This window comes from Bidens hawaiensis, unplaced genomic scaffold (genome assembly GCF_021521415.1).
Source record: "Bidens hawaiensis isolate Kalapana, Puna unplaced genomic scaffold, B.hawaiensis_p1.1 tig00004595_1, whole genome shotgun sequence".
NCBI classification, from domain to species: domain Eukaryota; kingdom Viridiplantae; phylum Streptophyta; class Magnoliopsida; order Asterales; family Asteraceae; genus Bidens; species Bidens hawaiensis.
The window spans coordinates 1003148-1025710 of NW_027491279.1; the positions used below are offsets into that span (position 1 = coordinate 1003148).

At 35.5% G+C, this 22563-nt stretch overlaps 2 protein-coding genes and 1 pseudogene across 2 annotated transcripts; 1 reads left to right on the forward strand and 2 right to left on the reverse strand.

Moving 5' to 3' along the window:
- Positions 1-508: 508 nt before the first annotated feature.
- LOC143627056 (uncharacterized) lies at positions 509-2979 on the forward strand. Its single transcript, XM_077096955.1, has 4 exons — positions 509-617; positions 812-1370; positions 1815-2236; positions 2392-2979. The coding sequence occupies exons 2-4, from the start codon at positions 812-814 to the stop codon at positions 2977-2979; spliced, it is 1569 nt and encodes a 522-aa protein (XP_076953070.1). The 5' UTR covers positions 509-617.
- Positions 2980-5611: 2632 nt separating this feature from the next.
- LOC143627099 (U6 spliceosomal RNA) lies at positions 5612-5707 on the reverse strand (annotated as a pseudogene).
- Positions 5708-11095: 5388 nt separating this feature from the next.
- Positions 11096-22289, reverse strand: LOC143627029 (uncharacterized). The gene is made up of 7 exons (XM_077096933.1): positions 22205-22289; positions 22073-22104; positions 18581-18678; positions 18413-18495; positions 18240-18317; positions 18069-18167; positions 11096-11471 (listed from the first exon to the last, which is right to left on the reverse strand). Exons 1-7 carry the CDS (start codon positions 22286-22288, stop codon positions 11232-11234), a joined length of 714 nt encoding a protein of 237 aa, XP_076953048.1. The 5' UTR covers position 22289; the 3' UTR covers positions 11096-11231.
- Between the last annotated feature and the right edge of the window lie 274 nt (positions 22290-22563).

A 22563-nucleotide genomic window follows, 5' to 3' on the forward strand; every position in this document is an offset into this window, starting at 1 on the left:
CCATTGAGAGGCTTTCCCTGCGGGTACAGCTGGCGTACTGCGCGTAAGGTTCTTTGAGCATGGTGGGTCCTGCTGGAGCAGTTGGTCATTGCGCAGACGTCCCTGTTTAAGGTGAGTCTTGCGGGTCCAACTGGGCTCTGCTGGGACCTACCTCTTCAAGGTTGAACGGTTGTTTTGACAAAAAGTTTTTTAAATTTGTCTGTCTTGGCCGTCCGGATACTGACCAAACGACTGTCCTAACCAATAATTTTTAAAATATTTGGAATGTCTATTGTCGGAACGACGTTTCAGATATTGTTCAAATGATTGTTCTAGCTAGCCACTAACTTTTAAAATTTGATTTCTTTTTTTTTTGTTATCAAAGAGGCCGCCTAGGTGTTTTCTGGACGACCGTTTTATGACGTTAAATCAAATAGGATTGGTGTAGCTATACCATAACCTTTGTATTAATTTTTTTAATTTTTAATTTTTATTTTTATTTTTATTTATTTTTTCGATTGTGTAAAACAGGTGCAGAAGCACCTAGGAACAGTTTGGAAGTAGAGGAACAAGAATCATCTTCATCACCATGTTCATAATCATTAAAACTTAAACAAGAAACAAACTATAAAATCCCTGTAAGTTTTATTAATCTATTATTATTATTATTATTATTATTTTCATTTAATTACTTAAGTTAATAAACAATGATGTAAACCATAAAGGTTGTCATGATGATGGTCATAATTATTATTTATCATTTACAGTGAATATGGTCGTTGGATCCATCATTAATATTTATATATTTATATATATTTTTCTTTTGTAATAGATGCGTGACATTCAAATTAATACAAAAAGATCAAAAATATTAACAGAAGACATATCATCAGAATGTCGCAGTTCACCTAGTACAAAAACACCAACACTTGTTGCAAGGTTAATGGGACTTGATCTTCTACCTGAAAACTCATCTCCAAGGGTTTCATCATCATCTTCTTGTGCTACACCATCAAACCCTCTTTTGAAATTGTCATCTAACAAATATAATAATAGTACTCGTTCGTTGCCCGTGACACCAAGGTTATCAACGGGTGACATTCGTTCTAGGCCCTCCATAGAGGCTGCTGACTACCACCACCGGCTTTCGCTCCAAATTAATAAGGAGAACAAGAGGAGATATGATGAGGGTTCGAGTGAGTATGCGAAGCAAATTGCGAAACAAATTAGGGAGAATATTAGTAGGAGAGTTGCTGGTGCTGATATTACCAATACCGGTTATAAGAGTAAAGAGCACAGGAGAGATGAGTTTCTTGTGGTGCTTAAACCGAATACACCATCGTCGGGGTCCACCGCCAATGCCGTCAACAAATCAAGAAATCTTGATAAAGGTATGTAGTACACTTCGGTTCAGCTAGTTTTGATTGAAGTTCTATATAAATACATACGATTTATGATAAAAATAAGAAAAACTAAATTCAACCGGTTTGGTTTTGACGGTTTAACTGTTTTGATATGCCTGAATTTATGTGTAAATACAGTTTTTGGAAAAACTACATTGAACCAAACTGGTTTGGACGGTTTAATGGTTTTTATTTTTACTGAATTTATGTGTAAATATGATTTTGGAAAAGCTAAATCAAACCAAGCTTGTTAAGGCGGTTTAATGGTTTCTGTGTTAGACTGATTTTGTGTGCGAATACAATATTTGGTTCAACTAAACTAAATATGTTGAGTTTGGATGGTTTTACGGTTTTTGAGTGTGTGTCATGATAAAATTTCAAAAAAAAAAAAATGAAAATTCTTTTATATCTATATATTTTTAATAATTTCAGGGCATGGACTTGGAAAAGAAAATTATGAACCAACACCCCTTTCAAGCTCAACAAGAATAAGATTAATGGAGATTAAGAACAATCTCAACAAACCAAATTCTAATTTAAGAAGTTCTCCATTATCATCAAATTCAGAAGCCATCAAATCACCACTATTGATGAAAGATGATGTGAAGCAAGAGAAGCCAATAATAAAAATGCAAAAATGCAAGAAAATTGCAAGTGAAAAATATGATTTGAGATTGAAAAAAATGCACCAACAAGATCAAGAAGCATGTATGAAGAAATGCAACAAGAAGTCAACTCCATTATCAAACCATCTTGTTAGGGTCAACAATATTAACACAACAAAGTTTATGTCTTTCAAGAAAGACATGGCGTCATCTACATCATCATCAACATCAACATTACCTCAAAAACAAGTACTTGTCTAACCTTAGTTACCTAGTACCAACACAACATGACACAACAACATTGTCATTATCCTTTTCACTTTCTTAATATTTTTCACATTTTTATATTTTATCCTTTTTATTAATTAATTTATTTATTCTTAATATTTTAACAATGTTTTCAGAATATTAAAGACACCCACAAGCTCACATTTCAAGACCAAGTCAGCACTAACGGTAACAGTATCAGTAACAGTAAAAACAGTGACTGTATTGCCGCTATTGCCACCACCACCATCGAACGTTCAAATTCGGATTACTTCAACTACATTTCAAAAATTCTTAATCACACCGGAATTGAAAACACAACACTCATCTCAATTTCACATTGGTACTCCCCTTCACACCCTCTCCACCCATCAATATTTCAACAAATTGAAAAAAAATGCCACCCAACCGCCGTGGGTGCGACCGACCGGAAACTAATATTCGCGGTGGTGGACGAGCTTCTAGTGGATATTTTGAAGCCCTACATAAGTTTAAAACCATGGGTGGGGGTGGGTGGACCAAATTCGCATCGGATGTATGGTTCGGAGCTTATTGGAATATTATGCGAAAAAATCGGTGGTTTTCCCGCGGCGAATTGTCAAGTTTTGGAAGATATTGATGGGTTGATTGAAGGGGATATGAGAAACAGCACACGGGTGCTTGGAGAGACCGCGTTTGCGGATGAGGCGGAGAAGCTGGTGGCGGATACCGAGCATTTGATCTAATAATATCTGGTGTCTGATGACATAAAAAAATATATTTTATGGGTTCAAATTATGTAATAGATAATAACATATAGTAGATGTAGATAATTATGTTTTTGAAAAAAAAAAAAAAACATATTGCATGTTGGATGTGGAAGCAGTTTCTGACTGAGGTAACATGGTTGTGATCAGATGCCATTTGTTAAGGGGTGCACGTGAGAGGTCAAAAAGTAGTAAAAAGAAAAAAGAGAATATATATATATATATATATATATATATATATATATATATATATATATATATATATATATATTTGGCAGCTCAATAAGAAGAATGGCTAAAAAGAAGTGGGGGCATATTAGCAGCTTTACAAGGTTAACAAAAGATTCATGTTTAAGCCTGTTTCTTTCTGTTTGTAAACATCTAGTTGTATCAGTTATTTAAATATCAGCTAACTGTTCTTTTAATATATTATTATATTCTTTTTTACTATTATGGATAGTATATGAATATGAATGTTTCAACTTTTTGAATATATCTTTTACAACTGTTATTTTTTTAATTTTTACTATAACTAAGGCCATAGACGAATCGAATCAAACTGAACAAGACACTGTTTATTTTGTCCGTTAAGCTATATCAGATAAACAAATGGTTCACAAAGATCTAACTGAACATCATTTCTCGTTTAAATCTGTATGAAACGATTAGAAGAGTTATTAAAAAATTAAAAATCTTTTAATCAACAAACATTACTGAACGTAAACGGAAGTAAACAAACACATTATCGAATGTTCACGAGCGCAATTGAACGAACATGGTCTTTATTTATATTTATTCGTTTAATTAATCAACTGAACGGAATTCTTTGCTCGTGTCATTTCATTTATTAGTCGAACAGTTTTTTGTTTACGGCCCCACCGATATTCATCTTAATTATAAAAATTATTAATTATTAAAATAAGAACGATAAGGATCTTTGTGATATCCGGTCCGTTTCTAAGAATATTTGAGTTTTATCATCAGTAGACCTTCGTATGTCTATGTTAGACCAGCTGATAATGTATCTAGACAATTACCTGTTAGTTTGTCGTTAAAAAAATTTTAAATTAGAAAGACGATGAATAAGATAAAGTTTGAAGGGTGAATTTACCGAGGAGGTATCTTCCATGAATTTCCGTGAAGGTAGCACTACCAAACATATGAACCAAGTGACACGTTCCATTTTTTACTTAGATTCTTTTTGATGTTTTTTATCCTTAAAATAATATTCATGTTTATATTTTTAACTGTCACATGTAGTGACATGTTGACCGTTTAAAACATATAACCGAGTAAAATGTTTTCATATTTGTATATTTAATGGCCATGAGGCCGGTATTAGAAGAATATTTTGTAGGTTAATTCTTATAAGATAATTTTTCTTAATGGTATGATTAGTTTTAGATTAAAGTAATTGATGAGTTATTTAACAGCTAAATCGGATAATTTTAATATGATCGTATCTAGTTAGTGTTTAACCTCAAAATAAATTAAATGCTGTATTTTTATACTCACTAAACTACTAACATAGTCGGGTTGAAACGACACATATTTAGTTCCTTAAATTGTTATAATATTCCATTCAAAAAATATGTTTGTAAGTTGATTTAGGTGAATGAAGGGATATGGTCTTGAACCGGATCAAACTCGGATCTGAATCAAAACAAATGGAGAAAACGCCAAAAGGGGACAACTTTTTTCGAATGTGCACCCTCAAAGCGGATATGTCCAAAACACCGAGGAACAAAAGGTAAAAGCTAGGACCAATACGAACGCCAGAATCGTGCTGGAAAAGGCATAAACGGGGTGAGGCCACCTGTGAAGCCAGTATGCGTGGAACCACTTACGCACACCCGTAAAAGAGATAGTAGTACCAAGAGGTGGCCCTACGCGAAATGGCATTCACGATCTCCACTAGACGGTTGTAGAAGAGACAACCCAATGTATGCTCAACATGTGCCCAACAGCTGATTTCCATCACCGTACACATTCGACTATAAGTGTAAGGTCCTATCTAGCTGTAAAACATTCCATCACTCCATCTCAAACCATATAGTCTTTATGCTTACACATGACGCGTAGAGAGGCTAACCCCTGAGGAAACAGTCGCTCAATTAGGTTTGAAACCGCGTTTCTTCAGTAAAGATTTGGATCTTCATATATCACTTAAAAACATCTAACAACCAACATAGGGGTTTAAAAACATTCACACAAAGTTAGTATCATAATACTTACTATTATTCATATTACTATAAACCCTGAACCCATGAAATACAATTAGTAATAAATAGTTGAACTATAACTTGATTATTTTAATTGCATGTGGGGAATAATTATAATAGTAAAGGTACACCAACTTATTAATTTCTAACCATTGGAATTCAATGTTTCTTTTAAAAATGTGTGATTATTCTGAAGTTATAATGATGTTTTGACATGTTGGTTCATATGGCCATTATGATTGCAGAAAAAACTGGTGGAATGTGGCCTAGTGTTAATTACATTTGACCACCACAACAGTTTATGAGGTAACATCCAAGATTCCAAGCTAGGCCTATGGTCTTTTAGATGTTTTAACTATTTTTTTTTATTCATTTTCTTCAAAGACACCAAATATATTAATAAGTTTGCGCGTGTCATCTTTACACAGGAGCTATGCTCATCTTCACTGTATCATTCCAATTTTATCGGATGTCCACAAAGAGACATGTATACACTGAAAAGTAACTTCTTCTTCCTGGAATCGTAGGAAACACGTAAAACCAGTGGCGAAGCTTGGATGTGAACGCCGAGGGGGCCGAACTCAAATTGTATAAAAATTTTCATAAAGGGGGGGGGGGCTTAAATTTTTGGTCGAAAACAGGTAAATTTACACTACGCATAAAATATTTCGGACGAAAAACGGCTAAATTTACACTAACGCGCGAAAAAACAGGGGGCCGGGGCCCTCTCATTATACTTTGCCTCTGCGTAAAACATACAAATGACTATAAAGCAAGCATGTAGTTTAGATTAAGTTTGAACATATAGTTTACTTTTGAAAGATTGACAAGGATTATGTGAACTAGTTCAAGATGGTTGATACATAACTCAAACGAATGACACACGAACGCATCCTTGGTCTTGGATATTCAAGACGTATCAAATTCAAGAATAAATTATATTTGTATATGTTAATTGAGTATTCAATCAATTTAAATCAATACATAATTAGACTGCTTAAAAATATGATATTTCATAAACTAAGACACATGATTCAAAATAATTTAATGTAATGAAGTATTGTTTTGATTAAAAATAGTTAGAAAAAAAAAGGTATTCATTCAAATAAATTGACAAAAACTTCTTGATTTATATTTGTCAACCCATCTTTCTTTAGTCATGTAATGTTAGTTCTTATAAAAAACCAAAATTGTTCTGGACGATAATCGACTAGCTTGTGGTCATATCGTGGATTGACTATACGCTCTGTTTAAAACTTCTCCATATAAACGTTTTCTCCATCCATATTTGAATCTTCCTGCTTAATTTTTTTTAACTTTCACATACATTTTCCTAAGTAAAAAATGTTGTGCACGAGGAATTAGTTTCATTGTTTTAAAACACTAGTGTTTAAAATTGTTTTTATAAATAGTGTTTTAAAAAAATTTACACACTATGTTTAAGTAATTAAAACCATACACCAAAAATGTTCTCATAAAGACATGGACCCAACTACCAGATCTTGCATAGTGTCAACCACTCCTTTGTTTTCCAACATGTGTTCGAAAAAAACCAAACAGTAATGGATATGGCATTCATTACGAAATAAAATTTATTATTATTATTATTATTATTATTATTATTATTATTATTATTATTATTATTGAACGGGTAAATGCTACACTACAAGGATTAAACTGTTAACCTCCTGTTCAACACTCAAACCAGCTTACGACCTCACTAAAATGAGAACGACACAAAATAATCTTTATAAAGCTTTTAAACCTCTTAAACCGACATTATTCTAGTTTTAAATCTTTTCATGTATATATAACATCAAGATATCAAAAACTTATGTTACATGTCATGTAATACAAATCAAGATTTTTATTGGCGTAATGAAATGTAGTATGTACTTTGTATTTATAATTTTATGAAATTATAAAATTCGTCGTTTAAAATATAATAAACAAACATATTATTATTATATATAATATAAAACAACTTAAAAAAAGACATTATCATCACCGGACATTTTAATCTTTTTGAAACACTCTTTTCCATTGCTTTCATGATCTACATCTTCATGTACGTTACTCCCAAGCACACATCCTTATTGGGTCTTAGTTTTTCAAGTATATAATATTAACCAACAATTCGACATGAAAACATATTTGCGTTATTTTCTATTTTTATGTTACCTCGTCCAATGAGCATGTACATTCTAAATTTCTAACACTCATGTCAATTTTGTTGGTCGTGTAAAAAGATATTATTACTCTTCTAGTTTTATTTTTAATTTTTAATAATAAATATGTACTTCAATTCGTACTTAGATAAATATATCAAATTTGGTTAAAAGATGATTTAATGTCAAAATTTTATGTAGTTTTTTTTAAAAAGAAAAAACAAAGAGATCCTTGAGTCGATATACAAAAAACGACTTCATAAAAAACTAGCGTATTGTTATTATTTATTGAAAAACTTATGTGATACATGAATCTCAAACTAGTTTTTTTAAGACCGTATTTATTTTCCATTTTGATCACTAGAAAATTACTTTATACTTTACATATATTAATTACGAGAAAAGATGGAATACAATAATACCTTAACGTACAATAGGCACGTGAATACCCTATATTCACGAAATCGATCCATGAAATCACATCCCAACATCTCGGAATCGTCAATACATATTAAATTAATCATTCGTTCACCGACAGTTTTTGATCGTTAATCAATCAATATTTTACTTTTTTTCATGAAAACATTTTTTGAGCGTTTTAGTTTTTTGGCTGTGCGTTTTAGAATTTTTGCCCTTGAGCATTTATGTTTTTGCCTTTGAGCGTCTCTCGCACCTATCGTATGTTAAGCAATTATTGTACAGTAACCCCATCCTACTAATTACAACATAAAACTAAAACAAACAAACAATATTAATACCGTTTGGTGGTTAATAAAATTTTTGTCGGCCGTTGAAAAAGAGAATTTATAATATTTTCAAGCATTTCAAACTTAAAATTGAGTGGAATCAAGAAGAGGTATATAGTGCATTAATTATGACCCGTGAATCATGCGTCATATGTGAAATCTAATTCAAGTTGAAGTCAATTCATATGTGCATCTGTTTTCTTATGACATCATGCATTTATGCCATTACACAGTATTATTTTAAACTAGGCAATATGTAACAAAAGATAAAAATGAAAACATAACAAGGCACTAGCAGTAAACATATTAACAAAACATGTAAAATAAACAAGATGGACACCAATGTAACCAAACCAAGTATCTTTCTAAGCCCGAAATTTAATCCATTTAAACTCGCACAATACATATGTACCTCATATATAATGAATATTAGTAAGAGAATGGTTTAAGCTATATAACTGTCTTACATATTACACATGTGTATATGTTTGTAGTTTTTACAGCAGGAAATAAGCGCCATATAATCTTTTGTGTTTACAAGGTGAGCTCGTGGATTTGGAAGGCTAGAAACACGTGAATATTTAAGCGGGATGCTTGCTAAACAAACTTATTTTCTGTTTTAAAATCTATAAACATATACGCACACTATTAATACATAAGACGGTTATGGAATAGTTTACACCACTCTCTATTCATTATATATGATGTATATATATACATGTATTGTGCATTTACAGTTCGCTACTAAATATTGCTTTTGTTCTTAACAAAACTCTCCATATATTTAAATTTATAGCTTCAATCATTTCTAAATATGTACTATTTTGTACTTTTGGATATAATATAAACATAGATCGAAGAAAACCAAAATAGCAAGTGAAAAGCTGATGAAAGAAGATACATATGAAAGACAGAGCTCTGACGTGTATATCATTTGTACAACTACCAGTTGAATCACACTTAGGACAGCGTTATTGGGTTTTAGTTAACACAAACGGTAACATTTTTCAAAAATCGTGCTCATTCAAGCGTTTTATACAAAACGCCTATTCCAAGATTCACACCAATAACGCCCCCCCCCCCCGGCTCCCGGCGTTTTCGTTCAAAAAACGCTAGCATAACGCCACGAGTACGGGTGGTCTAACAAGCAATAAATCATTTTTTTTTTGTTTCTTTTTCTTTATTTTCTCCACCATAATTAACTAGATTGTTAACCCAAAACACCCTAGTTAACAAATGGGTTAATTAAAGCCCCCACTGCTTATGTGATGGTGACGTGACGCTTTACCCACCACAACAACCAGCCTAAATACTGTTATTATACTCATCACTCAGCTGCCAAAAATACATTCACAATTTGTATCTTCATGATTCTAATGATGCGTGGTTTAGTGGTTCGAAGAGGGTCAATGTAGAGGTGACAAAAAAACCCGTACCCGGAACCGGACCCAAAAAAAATACCCGGAACCTGTTTTTTTTATACCCGGGTATTCTATACCAGAAACCGGAACCGACCTTACCCGTAGAGTATGGATAGGGTATGCATTTTGAGATCAATACCCGTACCCGGAACCATACCCGATTTATACCCGTAAATACCCGGACCCAGTCATACCCTATACCCGATACCCGATACCAATTTTCTAATACCCGAAATAATACATGAGTTTTTATAGTATATTTTTATATGTACTTCACAACTTTTATGTTTAGTTTTTGTAAAATGCATATTACCAAGTAAATAATTTGTAATTAAGTGGATTTATGATTTTTGTAATATAGTTTAATTATTTTATACATTACAAAACAAATTTAAATTTTAAACAAATTAAAAATGTATAAAAAAATTACAAATTCAAAACCGGGTATTAATACCTGGTCGTACTCGGTTCCAATACCCGAACCCGATCATACCCTACCCAGGTACATAGGGTTGAGTGTTTCTCCTCAATACCCTACCCGAACCCTACCCGATTTATCTCAATACCCGATCATACCCGAAACCGGTTCCATACCCGAACCCGGGTATTAAAAAAAACCCGATTTGTGCACCTCTAGGTCAATGTAGTAACCGGATGCGACTGCGTGGAGTGGGTTTTTTTGACTTCTACAAGGTACCGGTTACATAAACTCAATGATATTGGTAAGTCATTATAATCATTGTAAGTACAATGATATTTTTGTGTGCGCAAAAAAACCTTCATTTTTAGACTTTGCTTAGGGCCTCCAAAAATTGAGTCGTGACTGCTCGGAGATAATGTATTATGATAGGAGAAGCTAAAGAAACACCCGCTAGGCCTCTAATCAACCGCCTAGATTGTTCACCACGAATCGTCATATCTAAACGCCTATTTAAATGGCCTTGCACAGGGCTATACGAGCATTATAATGGAATGATCAAATCCTAAACGTTCGTTCATAAGTTGAAACGCCGATGTGCATACACTAGACACCCTTTAGAGATTTCGTCTAGTATCACGATGTCCCGTACAGAAACCCAATAGTATTAGTACTGTCATTATTATAGTGATGTGACGTTGTAACTTGTAACATCAATCTTTTCCTTACTAATAAAAACAAGTATTTCAAAAAGACATGTATACACAAATAATATGAAAAACAGTAACAAGGTACATAAAATTCTGGCAATGTCTCATGTACCTCTACCAATTATTGCCATTGTAATGTCACAAATACATGAAATGTCTTGTATCAATGTTTGATAGTGCATTTACCATTTTACCTTGACTACCAAAACCATTTTCCCCTTGCCTTACTATTTTGATTTAATTTATGAATGACAAGCCCACAAGATATAATAAAGTTTTCAGTTTTTGGTGAAAACTTTAAGATGGTTTTTGCAATAGCAGGCAAGGAATCTAGTACACTTTCTGACACATATTAATTATTTTTTAAAAAATGGAATGACTTTAATGAAAGCAAAAAAGATGCATTTAATAATCCTAACTTTTTCTTGTGACCTTTTACAAATCTAACAGCAACAAAAGCATATAACAAAATGTATGTATAAGGTATCTACCAAATTACATACCTAGTAGTTTGAGCAATCAGCCAATCACATAGAGTCAACCATGTTAGTCAAACCCGGCACCGGTCCAGCTGGATCCTCGATTCTTGGGGACTGCTCCGATTCCTTTAGCTCCTCTACCTTGCATTGCGGTTTTCTTCTTCCCTCTTCCTTCTACATCTCCGGCTGTCTTTTTATTATTAGTTTCCACATCACTCTTGGTTGATTCAGTAGGTGGTTCCACAACATTAGGAACTGATGCATTTGAACTTGTGGTGGTTGATGTGGGTCCCGGTTGACTCTCAGCCTGGTTTGGGTAGAATATTATTATAGTTTCAACATGTATGAAATACCATTAGTCGGTGACTTCACGAACTCATAAGTGACGTCCTTCACGCAAGCGCCTAATTGCGTGGCTCCTTGTGAGGTGTTTTTTGGCTTCAATTTTGTGATCACAAACCTTTTTTCATTAACTTCACATTATGAAAATAGTACATATACATTATATACTATCAAAATTTATATAACAAATTTATAGATCTGTAAACTTATTAACTTAAGAACTTATAACTTTCATATTGTTAAACATTTTTTGAAAGGAACTCATTAAATAAAAACTTTTAACAAGGTTTAGGAGTTTACACAAGTTATAATAATATCAACTAAAAAAACTTTTATAATACCAATTTATATAGATTTTAATAATTTGTAAAAAAACTGATAAGATATATAAATATACAACTTATTAAACAATTAAATATAACTTATTATATTTATATTTTAACTACACTATTACTAACTTTAACTTCACTTAGTAATATTTAAACATTATTAAACTTACAAGTACGATATTAAAAACTAAATAGTTTAAAACAAATAATTCGGTTATGAAATACAAATGTAAAAGGTGTTAGGAACAAAAGGCACACACGAACAAGAAATCAAAGCGATAAAGAACACGAGAATTTTACGTGGTTCGGTTGCGGTGTACAACCTACGTCCACGGGGTAATTAGGTTTGTATTATTTTGGTGATATATAATAACAAGTACAAGAGACTATTTATAGACCGCATATTAGGGCTACTCCCTTGCTAAACAAGCTAGAACCCAATTGGGCCCAATAGGGTTAGGGCCGGCCAAAAAAATAACCTCCCTAACTCCTTTAATATGCAGTTGTCTAAATGTGGGTCCGGGGATACCACATCGCCCAACAATCTCCCACTTGGTGTCTTCGGACCTAGAAATGCACCATCTCTTCTGTACTTCTGTAAATGAAAATCCCTCCTGATCTTCAAACCATCCTAATTACCCTTGTCTCCTCAACATTATTCCTGGAGACCAGCGGAAGCTATGCAAAGCTTCAGCTTATCCAGCACCACACACTTGGTAAACATATCAGCTGGATTTTTAGCACCTGGGATGTTCTTCAGACTGATTGTTCCTTCACTGATCAACCCCCTCACGAAGTGATATCTCATCCCTATATGCTTTGTCATTCCGTGATACACTGGATTCTTTGCAAGTTTAACTGCACTCTCATTGTCACAGTACAATGAGTAGTCGGGTTGTTGTTTTCCTAATTCTTCAAGAAAAGTCTTCAACCAAACTAGTTCTTTGCTGGCCTCTGCAACAGCCATGTATTCTGCTTCTGTAGTTGACAGAGCCACACTTTTCTGAAGTCTAGACATCCAGCTAACTGCTGTCCCTCCCACTGTGAAAACATACCCGGTAGTGCTCTTGAACGTCCCTTTACAACCACCCAGATCAGCATCTGTGTAACCTCTGAGTATGGCATCCTTTTTTCTGAAACATAACCCCATCTTCTGAGTACCCTTCAAGTATCTAAGTATCCATTTGACAGCCTCCCAATGTTTTTCTCCTGGATCTGACATAAACCGACTAACAACCCCAACGGCATGAGCAACATCTGGTCGAGTGCAAACCATTGCATACATTAGACTCCCGACTGCTGATGCATATGGGACTTTGGTCATCTTCGATCTTTCTTCTTCAGTTTTAGGAGACTGATCTTTGGTGAGCTTCAAATGACTTCCCAATGGAGTATTCCTAGGCTTGGTTCTTTCATCATTCATCTTGAACCTTTCTAACACTTTCCCTATGTATTTTTCCTGGGATAGTGTTAGAGTACCTGCCTTCTTGTTTCTAGTGATGTTCATTCCCAGTATCTGTTTTGCTGCACCCAAGTCTTTCATTTCAAACTCTTGGGACATCTGTTTCTTCAACTTGCTTATTTCCTTCATATCAGATCCTGCAATCAACATATCATCAACATACAACAGTAATATGATATAAGAGTTGTTGAATTTCTTCAGATAACAACAATGATCCATCTGGCATCTTTTAAACCCCGACCTCTCCATGAAATTATCAAACTTCATGTACCACTGTCTAGGTGCCTGTTTCAGACCATACAAGCTCTTCTTTAGTTTGCAGACCCAATTTTCTTTCCCCACAACCCGAAACCCTTCAGGTTGCATCATATAAATGTCTTCTTCAAGATCACCGTGTAGAAATGCCGTTTTCACATCTAGTTGCTCTAGATGTAAATCTTCTGCTGCTACAAGACTTAAAACAAGTCTGATGGTAGTCATTTTCACCACGGGAGAGAAGATTTCATCATAATCAACTCCTCTCTTTTGTTGAAAACCCTTGACCACTAAACGGGCTTTATATCGTTTAGACCCATCATGTTCTTCTTTGACCCTGAAGACCCATTTATTTTGCAACGCTCTCTTATCCTGCGGAAGCTTGACTAAGTCCCATGTCTTGTTCTTTTCTAGAGAGCTCATTTCATCCTTCATAGCATTCTCCCACTGGCGAGAATCCTTCATCTTGACTGCTTCAGAGTAGCTTTCGGGTTCACCGTTTTCTGTCAAAAGAATATAGTTAACTGAAGGATTGGAATGACCGGGACTATACCTTTCTGGCTGTTTAGTAACTCTGGTGGATCTCCTGACCCAATTTTCAGTCTGGTCAGGCTGTTGTGGGATCTCCTCGTCTTCAGACTCTGAACTCCCACTGTCAGAAGTTTCTTCTGACTCATTATTTCCACCAGCTTCAAACTCAGGAACTGTGTCGACTTCAGTTTCTGTAGCGGGTTCCTGAACCGGTTCGGGGATCGGTTCAGATCTCTGGTTTTCAATTTTGAATTCAACCTGTTGCTTCTGAACCCTAGAGTTTGGATTTATCACATCTTTGTACAACTCAGCCTCATTAAATGTAGCATGTTTGCTGCGGACTACTTTTCTGCTTTTCGAGTCCCAAAGCTTGTAGCCCATCTTGTCTGACCCGTAACCAATGAAAACATACTTCTTGGCTTTTGAATCTATCTTGTCAGCATTCGGATCTAGGTCATATGCACTGCACCCAAAAACCTTTAAGTGCTCATAATTAACCGCTTTCCCCTTCCATTCTTCTTGAGGTGTTTTGTAACCCAACGGAACTGATAGACCTCGGTTGATAAGATAGGCAGCAGTTTTAACAGCGTCTGCCCAGAACATTTTAGGGAGCCCTGCATTTATCCTCATACTTCTGGCTCTTTCATTTAACGTTCTATTCATCCTTTCTGCGACTCCATTTTGCTGAGGAGTACCTGGAACTGTATTTATCATCCGAATGCCATGCTCAGCACAAAAGCTAGTGAACTCTGAGCTAATGTACTCCCCTCCATTGTCTGACTTCAAGCACTTTACCTTCAGATCAGATTCAAGTTCAACAGCAGTTTTCCATTTCTTAAAAACATCAAATACTTCAAATTTATTTTTAAGAAAGTAAACCCATACCTTGCGTGTGGCGTCGTCTATGAAAGTCACATAGAATCTCGAGCCTCCCAAGGATTCAACACGTGTTGGTCCGAAAACATCTGAATGGATAAGCTCTAATTTCTGAGCTTTAGGTGCTTTCCCTGTCTTCACAAAAGATACCCTCTTCTTTTTTCCAAAAACACATGGTTCACAGAATTCAGATTCAACCCTTTTAAGATCTGGAAGCTTTCCTCTGGCGACAAGCATCTTCATGCCCTTCTCACTCATGTGGCCGAGTCGTTGATGCCACAACTTTGATAGACTCGGTCCACTCGTTACTGCATTAGCACTACCTGCAGAAACCTCAACCATATACAAAGTACCCCGTTTCTTTCCCTTGGCAATTACCATGCTACCCTTGACGACCTTCCATTGTCCTCCCCCGAATGTTACATCATAACCCTGGTCGTCTAATTGCCCAATGGAAATTAACATTTTTTTCAATTTTGGAATTACCCTGACATCTTTCAATGTCCAAATTGTTCCAAAACTTGTTTTCAAGTCAATATCTCCCAACCCAGTAATTTCCAAGATTTGGTTATTAGCAAGACTTACAGTACCAAAATTGCCCCGTCTGAAATTCTTCATCTTTCTCGAGCTTGAGATAGCATGAAACGACGCACCTGAGTCCATAATCCAGGACTCGACTATATCCTCAATACAGCAGATCAATGCATCATCAGAATCTGATGCTGTTGAGGAGGCAACATTCACTTCTTTCTTGTCTCTGGGTGGTTCTGTACATTGACTTCTGAAATGACCATTCTCATTACAGTTCCAACACTTTATGTCGTTTCTTGTTTTTGAACTCCCCTTTCTGTCTCTTGATTTTGATCTTCCCCTGTTACTTACCCTCTTATCTTTCTTTCTACCTCTTCCCTCAGTACTTAGCAAAGTACTGGATGATTCACCTGCATTCTTTCTCCTGATATCCTCTCCTAGGATCAAGTCACGAATACCCTCGAACGTGAGTTTGGTGGTTCCGGCTGAACCACTAACGGCAGTGACTGTTCCTGACCAACTTTCAGGTAACGAGGACAATAATAGCAAAGCTTGCACTTCATCATCAAATTTAATATCAACAGATAATAACCGGGATATGATAGAATTGAACTCATTTATATGAGAGGTAACAGACGCACCTTCCCGCATACGCGTATTCACCAATTGTCTAATTAAGAATACCTTATTAGACGCGGAAGGTTTCTCGTACATGTTTGACAACGCGGTCATCAAACCCTTAGCAGTGGTCTCATTCACTATATTGAAAGCAACGTTCTTAGCCAACGTGCATCTGATGACTGCTAGGGCTTTCCTGTCTAGATCGGCCCATTCTTCATCCTTCATATTCTCGGGTTTTTGACCTCTCAAACATGGAAGCAAATCTTTCTGGCATAACAAGTCCTCGACTTGCATCTTCCACCATCCAAAATCCTGCCCATCAAACTTCTCGATTCTGATCTTACCGTCCTCAGTCATTATCTTTACCGAGTTTCTAACGGAAGCAACCTGCAATACTGATCAGAACTGTTTGACCTCTTCTGGTCAAAAGACAGATTGTACTGTAGCGCGCACTGTTCACACGCCGGAAACATTGTAGCGGCGGCGGTACTGTAGCGGCGGCTAGGGTTTCTGATTAGGGTTTGGTGGCGACTGGCGGCTGGGGTTTATAGTGTGATCCTTGCTCTGATACCAGTTGTTAGGAACAAAAGGCACACACGAACAAGAAATCAAAGCGATAAAGAACACGAGAATTTTACGTGGTTCGGTTGCGGTGTACAACCTACGTCCACGGGGTAATTAGGTTTGTATTATTTTGGTGATATATAATAACAAGTACAAGAGACTATTTATAGACCGCATATTAGGGCTACTCCCTTGCTAAACAAGCTAGAACCCAATTGGGCCCAATAGGGTTAGGGCCGGCCAAAAAAATAACCTCCCTAACTCCTTTAATATGCAGTTGTCTAAATGTGGGTCCGGGGATACCACATCGCCCAACAAAAGGTGGTGATGATGTGGAAATAAGGACGTTTGTGAAGGTGGTGATAATGTGAAAATCAATGTTTTTGAAAGATGGGCATGCTTAGAGGTGGAAAATGGGTTGGGTTGGGTCGAACGAGACATGGGTTGAAACGAGTCATGGGTCAAAACGAGTTTGGGTCAGAACGGGTCAATTAAAAAAAAGGTTGTTTTGGTTTGGGTCGGAATAGGTTAGGGTCGAATCAGGTTTTATGGGTTTTTTTTTTAACGAGAATAACGGCGGAAACATTTTAGTTTTTTAAAATTTTTTGTTTTTTATTTATATTTTAAGTTATGATTTACTTATTTTTTTTTTTGAGGGGTTTTCTATTAAGATCAAAAACCCTCAAAAAAATATTCAAAAATAATAATAAAAAAATCGTAACTCAAAATATAAATCATAAAAAAAAGTAAAAACACTAAAATGATTCATACGTTGCCCTCATTCCGTAAAAAAACATTAAGAATCGAACCGAACCTGAAAAAATCGACGAAAATGAAACAAAAAGCCAAAACCGAACCACATCAATTGAAATCGAAAAAATCAATCAAAACGCAACTAAAAGAATTCAAACCGAACAAAAACGAAACTGAAAATCGGACAAAAACGAGTCAGGAGTCGACCAAAAAGAAATAAAAGAAACCAAACCCCAACCCGTCCCGTGTGAAAACTCGTGTTGGCTTGAAACCTGAACCGAACTTGTTCCAATCTGAAACCCGTTTCGTGTCGAATCCTGTCTTGTACGAAAACCCGTTCTGATCCGAAACCTGCCACATTTCCTTTGGACACTAACCCACATCGACCCATTTCTTTGAACTTGTCGACCCATTTTGACCCGAAAATAAAAAGATGGAATTTCAAATGACTCATTTTGACCCATTTAGTTAAAATCTTTTACCCAAACCAACCCATTTATTTTATTTAAAACAACTCAAATTGACCCATTTGAAAGGGTTTGGGTCAAGATTGCCACCCCTAGGCACGCTTGTGGGCGTTTGTGAGAATCTGCATTGCATAAGCTCTTATGGCTAAATATGAAATGGAAAGAAGACTTACGGTTCCTACAAGTGCGGTTGATTTTCTTGGATTCAAAGCCTCTAACCGCCTTTTAAGTTCCTCTAGTCTAGCAAACTGAGAGTTGCTGCTTTCTTGGACCTATGAAAGATATGTGAGTATGCAACAACACTTATAAACTGAAACAGGAAAATAGTTGTAACTGTAAAGTACCAGATTATTCAAATCTTCACATAGTTTCTGCTTGACTGCTTCTTCGTCTTTCACAGCCTTCGCTGCAGCTTCCCAAGCCTGAAACAAAGAATTGTTTATTCGACCATAGGCTAAGATTAGTCGATTACATATGAAACTATTTCTAATATTAATATTAATTGAAAGACACAAACCTTCTTTGCTTCTTCTTCCTTCAACCTTGCAAAACGAATCCTTTCAGTTGATAGTTCAATTTTCTTCCTCATGTGTTCAAGTGCTACAATATGTAAATAGAGTAAAACTTAGCATACACAAATAAGAACTAAAAAGAGGCAAAATGGGAAAATAGAGAGCGGACCAACCAGCTTTCTTTGGTCCTGCTGTGAGTTTCATCTCCATTGTGAGATTGGAAAGCTCTCGCTCAACATCACGGATTTTTGAATAATTCTCGTCGATATATCTAAAAGTTTCAAGAAAATCGGTAGAAACAATTAATAATGGAACAAGTTGTATAGATATATGATCAGGTACTATTAGTATGCAAGATATTATACCATCCATCTCAGGGTGATCCGTATTATGCTAAATACATGGTGATGATGATTAATCCTAATGAACATATATAAAAAAATAAAAAATAAAAACAAACAAACAATCCAGTCATTTGCAAGCTGCCAAGCTTGGCACAGTATTGGAATGAATAATGAGGGTGCACGAGCTATGATGTATGTATCTAAGATGCCCTAAAAAGATGTTTCAAGATATAATTAATAGGTATTTATACAGCAATCTAAATGCATGCAGTCTGAACATGTAGTTTTTTCAATATGAATACCAAAATAGTGCTTTTTCCCATTACTGTAGCATGTAAAATCAGAGAAATCCTTAAAAGTTGTGTTCTTAATGACAAGATTGCCCTGATGGCCAGAAAGATATTCTCCAAGGAAAATTCAACAATGTGTCCACATGAAGAAAATTCAGATCTAAGTGAGTGTTAGAAGCAGAATGTTTCAATTGTAAGAGCAATGGTTGATTGCAGATCTAAAAGGCTAATTGGCTCTGAAGAAATGCACTTCCTCAGAAGATGTAAACGTTTGTTTGATGACCAAAACAAATGAAATTTCATTCAAATCTTATTTAAAGGGAGCTAATGTCAAAAGTGATATATTGATAATTGACAGTGGCCGCTGAAAACATATGACTGAGTCTGATTGAAAATATCTATAATCTTCATATTAAAGGTAAAAGGTCCAAACATCTATTATCTTCATTTAGTGATAACAAGGAACAAACAAAGGGATATTGTGATGCTAAGAAACACTGTAACTGGCATATGTTAAAGAACTTCAATACAATCTTATATTAGCATATCTCAACTGTGTGATGCCAAAAGAGACACTTTCAGAAAATTTGTTCACACCATCTACAAACAGCCAAAAAATGCAAGGATATATATGTAAATGATATGCCTTTTGCTAATACTCCCTGAAATTTCATACTCTAGAGTCCAGCGTTTGTAAAAGGATAACAGCAAAAATAAGCATTACATTTTACATTTTACATTTAAGCTTTGTTTTTCAATTAGCAATCCAATTCACCTACTTCACATGTATTTGTTTGGTCTAGAAGTTTGTACCGGATATTACTAACGATTTATATACATGGGTGTTTTTCATCAAACTAAAGACTAAGGCTGCTCAAAAAATCATAAACTTTATTTAGATGATGAGAGCTACAAGTAAGCAACACTACAAACCATTAAATGAAAAATTGGCCAAAACAACTAAGAAAAGAACTTTATGTGAAAAGGGTATTTAACGATTCTCAAACAATTTCTGCTTCTAGAACTCCATAACAAAATGGTGTTGTAAAAGAAGAAATTGAACCGTAATTGTGGCTGTTGGATCATTGCCAAGTGAAGCAAGTCTCAAACCTCACATGTGGAGAGAAGCTGTTAATGCAACTTGTCAAACAAAAAATATTGATCAATCACTTAAAAAGCTACAGGAAAACACCTCAATGTCAGGATTACTGAACTTCTAGAGCTTTCTTGAGGCATTATGATTAATTGATTATGGTAAAATTCAAGATTATTATGAGGCTTCAAGGCTCTAGCCACATTATTCCATGGGAAAGCCTAGATTTATCATGTGAATTACGCAAGATCTTTTTAAGGATTACTTTAGATAGGTAGATTCTAGATTAGCCTAGTAAGTCGGGCAATGATGATAGATGAAGGCTACTCATTTAAGCTCCTCACTGGTCATCTCCAAATTCAGCAAGTATACCTTATAAACCTTCTTAGTAGTGTTCTCTTTCTCATCAACAAAGCACTTCCCCTGATTACGTATATACGTGTCTTGCATTCTGCATCTGGTCGCTTTAAATCGCTACTAAGTTGGTGTTAAAAGCCTATCTTAGAACAAATCTAAGAGCCACATGGCTCGCTGAACGAATCACTCTGTGACAATTACTATCAGAGCACATCGATTCATTGGGATATGGCGACCAAGATAAGCAAGATTGCTGCAATGAACGTTGAGAGCATCCCACATGAGAAAGAGAACCATGGTCGAGAAAGGTCTCGACAAGGAGCCAATAAAGCTCATGTGACATCAAAGAACAGGTCTTTGAAGAAATGTTTTTGGGAAATCAACGCCACTATGATAGAACTTGGATCCTTAGAAAAAAGGGTTAAATACGTTGAAACGCCAGTCAACACACTAGGAACTCAAGTCACATATTAACTCCAACAATTCGATGAGTTGAAAACTAATTTTGTGAATCTAAGGGATAACTTGAAGGCTGCCATCGAAGTATTCTGCAGGAAAGTAAGAGTGATGATCAGGGAAGAAATCATCAAGTGACGAAGTGGGGGTCGCAGATGCATCCCACAACCTGCATAGAAGCACACCATTGGATGAAAAGTGAAAGTGAATGGGTGCAGCAAGGCCATCATAAGAGTAAGTGGCCACGTTAACGCTTTTGCTCTGCATGTCAAAACGCAAGTGCCAAAACCAACTCTGTTCATGGGAAAACGTGAGGCAAGGGTTGCCGCGACTTCCTATGGGAGATGACACGATTAAAATCAAAACGGATACAATGTACTTAAAAGGACACTGCAACACCAAGGACTGTAAAACAACATCAACTGCAAGCCGTCTCATCCAATAACCAAATGTTTTACTTGCAACGGTAATCACCAAACACGGTTGTGTCTCAATTATAATAGACCGAAAAGAGGACACCAGAAAGGTGGAACATGCAAATATCAAGCAATTGAGGCCAACATTGAGCACTTAACTTATTCTTAATATAACAACAACATCAATCAAATAAGAGGCGCTATGAAAAACCGGTATATGCACAAGACGAAGCCAAGAGTTGACTTTGTAAATGACATCAATCAATGAATATTAAAGACTACACCAAAGAATCTACAATAACATCAACTATAAGCACAAACCACAGTTTTGTCCCAAAAGAGCGAGCCGTACACACTATGATACCACAACAATTGGACCACCGGAAAAACGAGCGAACTAGAGGCACGTTTACGGTCATTACAACTTCTCAAAACAATGGCCACACAGAGCAAGGCATCTATCTAGCAAAGGTGATAATGCAAAGATCAAGCAACTGATAATAACATTGAGATCCGAGGCCTCGACAGAATATGATGGTCAACTAATCAGAATTAATATCAAATAAGCTCTGTCTGTCTATAAACCTTAAATAATAATCAGTTTACTAAATACTACTCCTAATTACTATGTAATTAATAATCAATAGGTCAAATATACAATGCTAAATTGATTTCATTGATTAGTAGAATTAGAATGAAACTAACTTACTTTCTCAATTGAAGTTGTTCTTCTTCAATCATCTGCAATCATTTATAAACAACAACACGCAAATATCATAACTAATTGATATATAATTAAAACCTATACATACATATATATATACAGCAAATGAATACGTACTCGCTCGGTGTGAGCGATGACAGGTGATTCGCGAACGAGGCCGTCAGGTCCAATCTCCGTAGCCAGTGAAGGATTGATCGCCATTGTAGATCGGATCTATATTATTATTATTATTATTGAATATGGATTTAGAAGAAGAAGATGGTTTAGAAAGGGGTTTGGAGTGTAAAACTAACTAAATCTGAGTGGTGACGTAAGCATAACTGCATAAGAAGCGTGTGAATTTGTTAGTTACAAATACAAATACAATCAAAGTCACATGGATGCTTTGAGTGCTTGTTGAGCAATTTTACTTTGGAAAATTTTATCATTGGACGTTGTTTATCTTTAGGACATTCGATTAACCGAACTAATCCGAA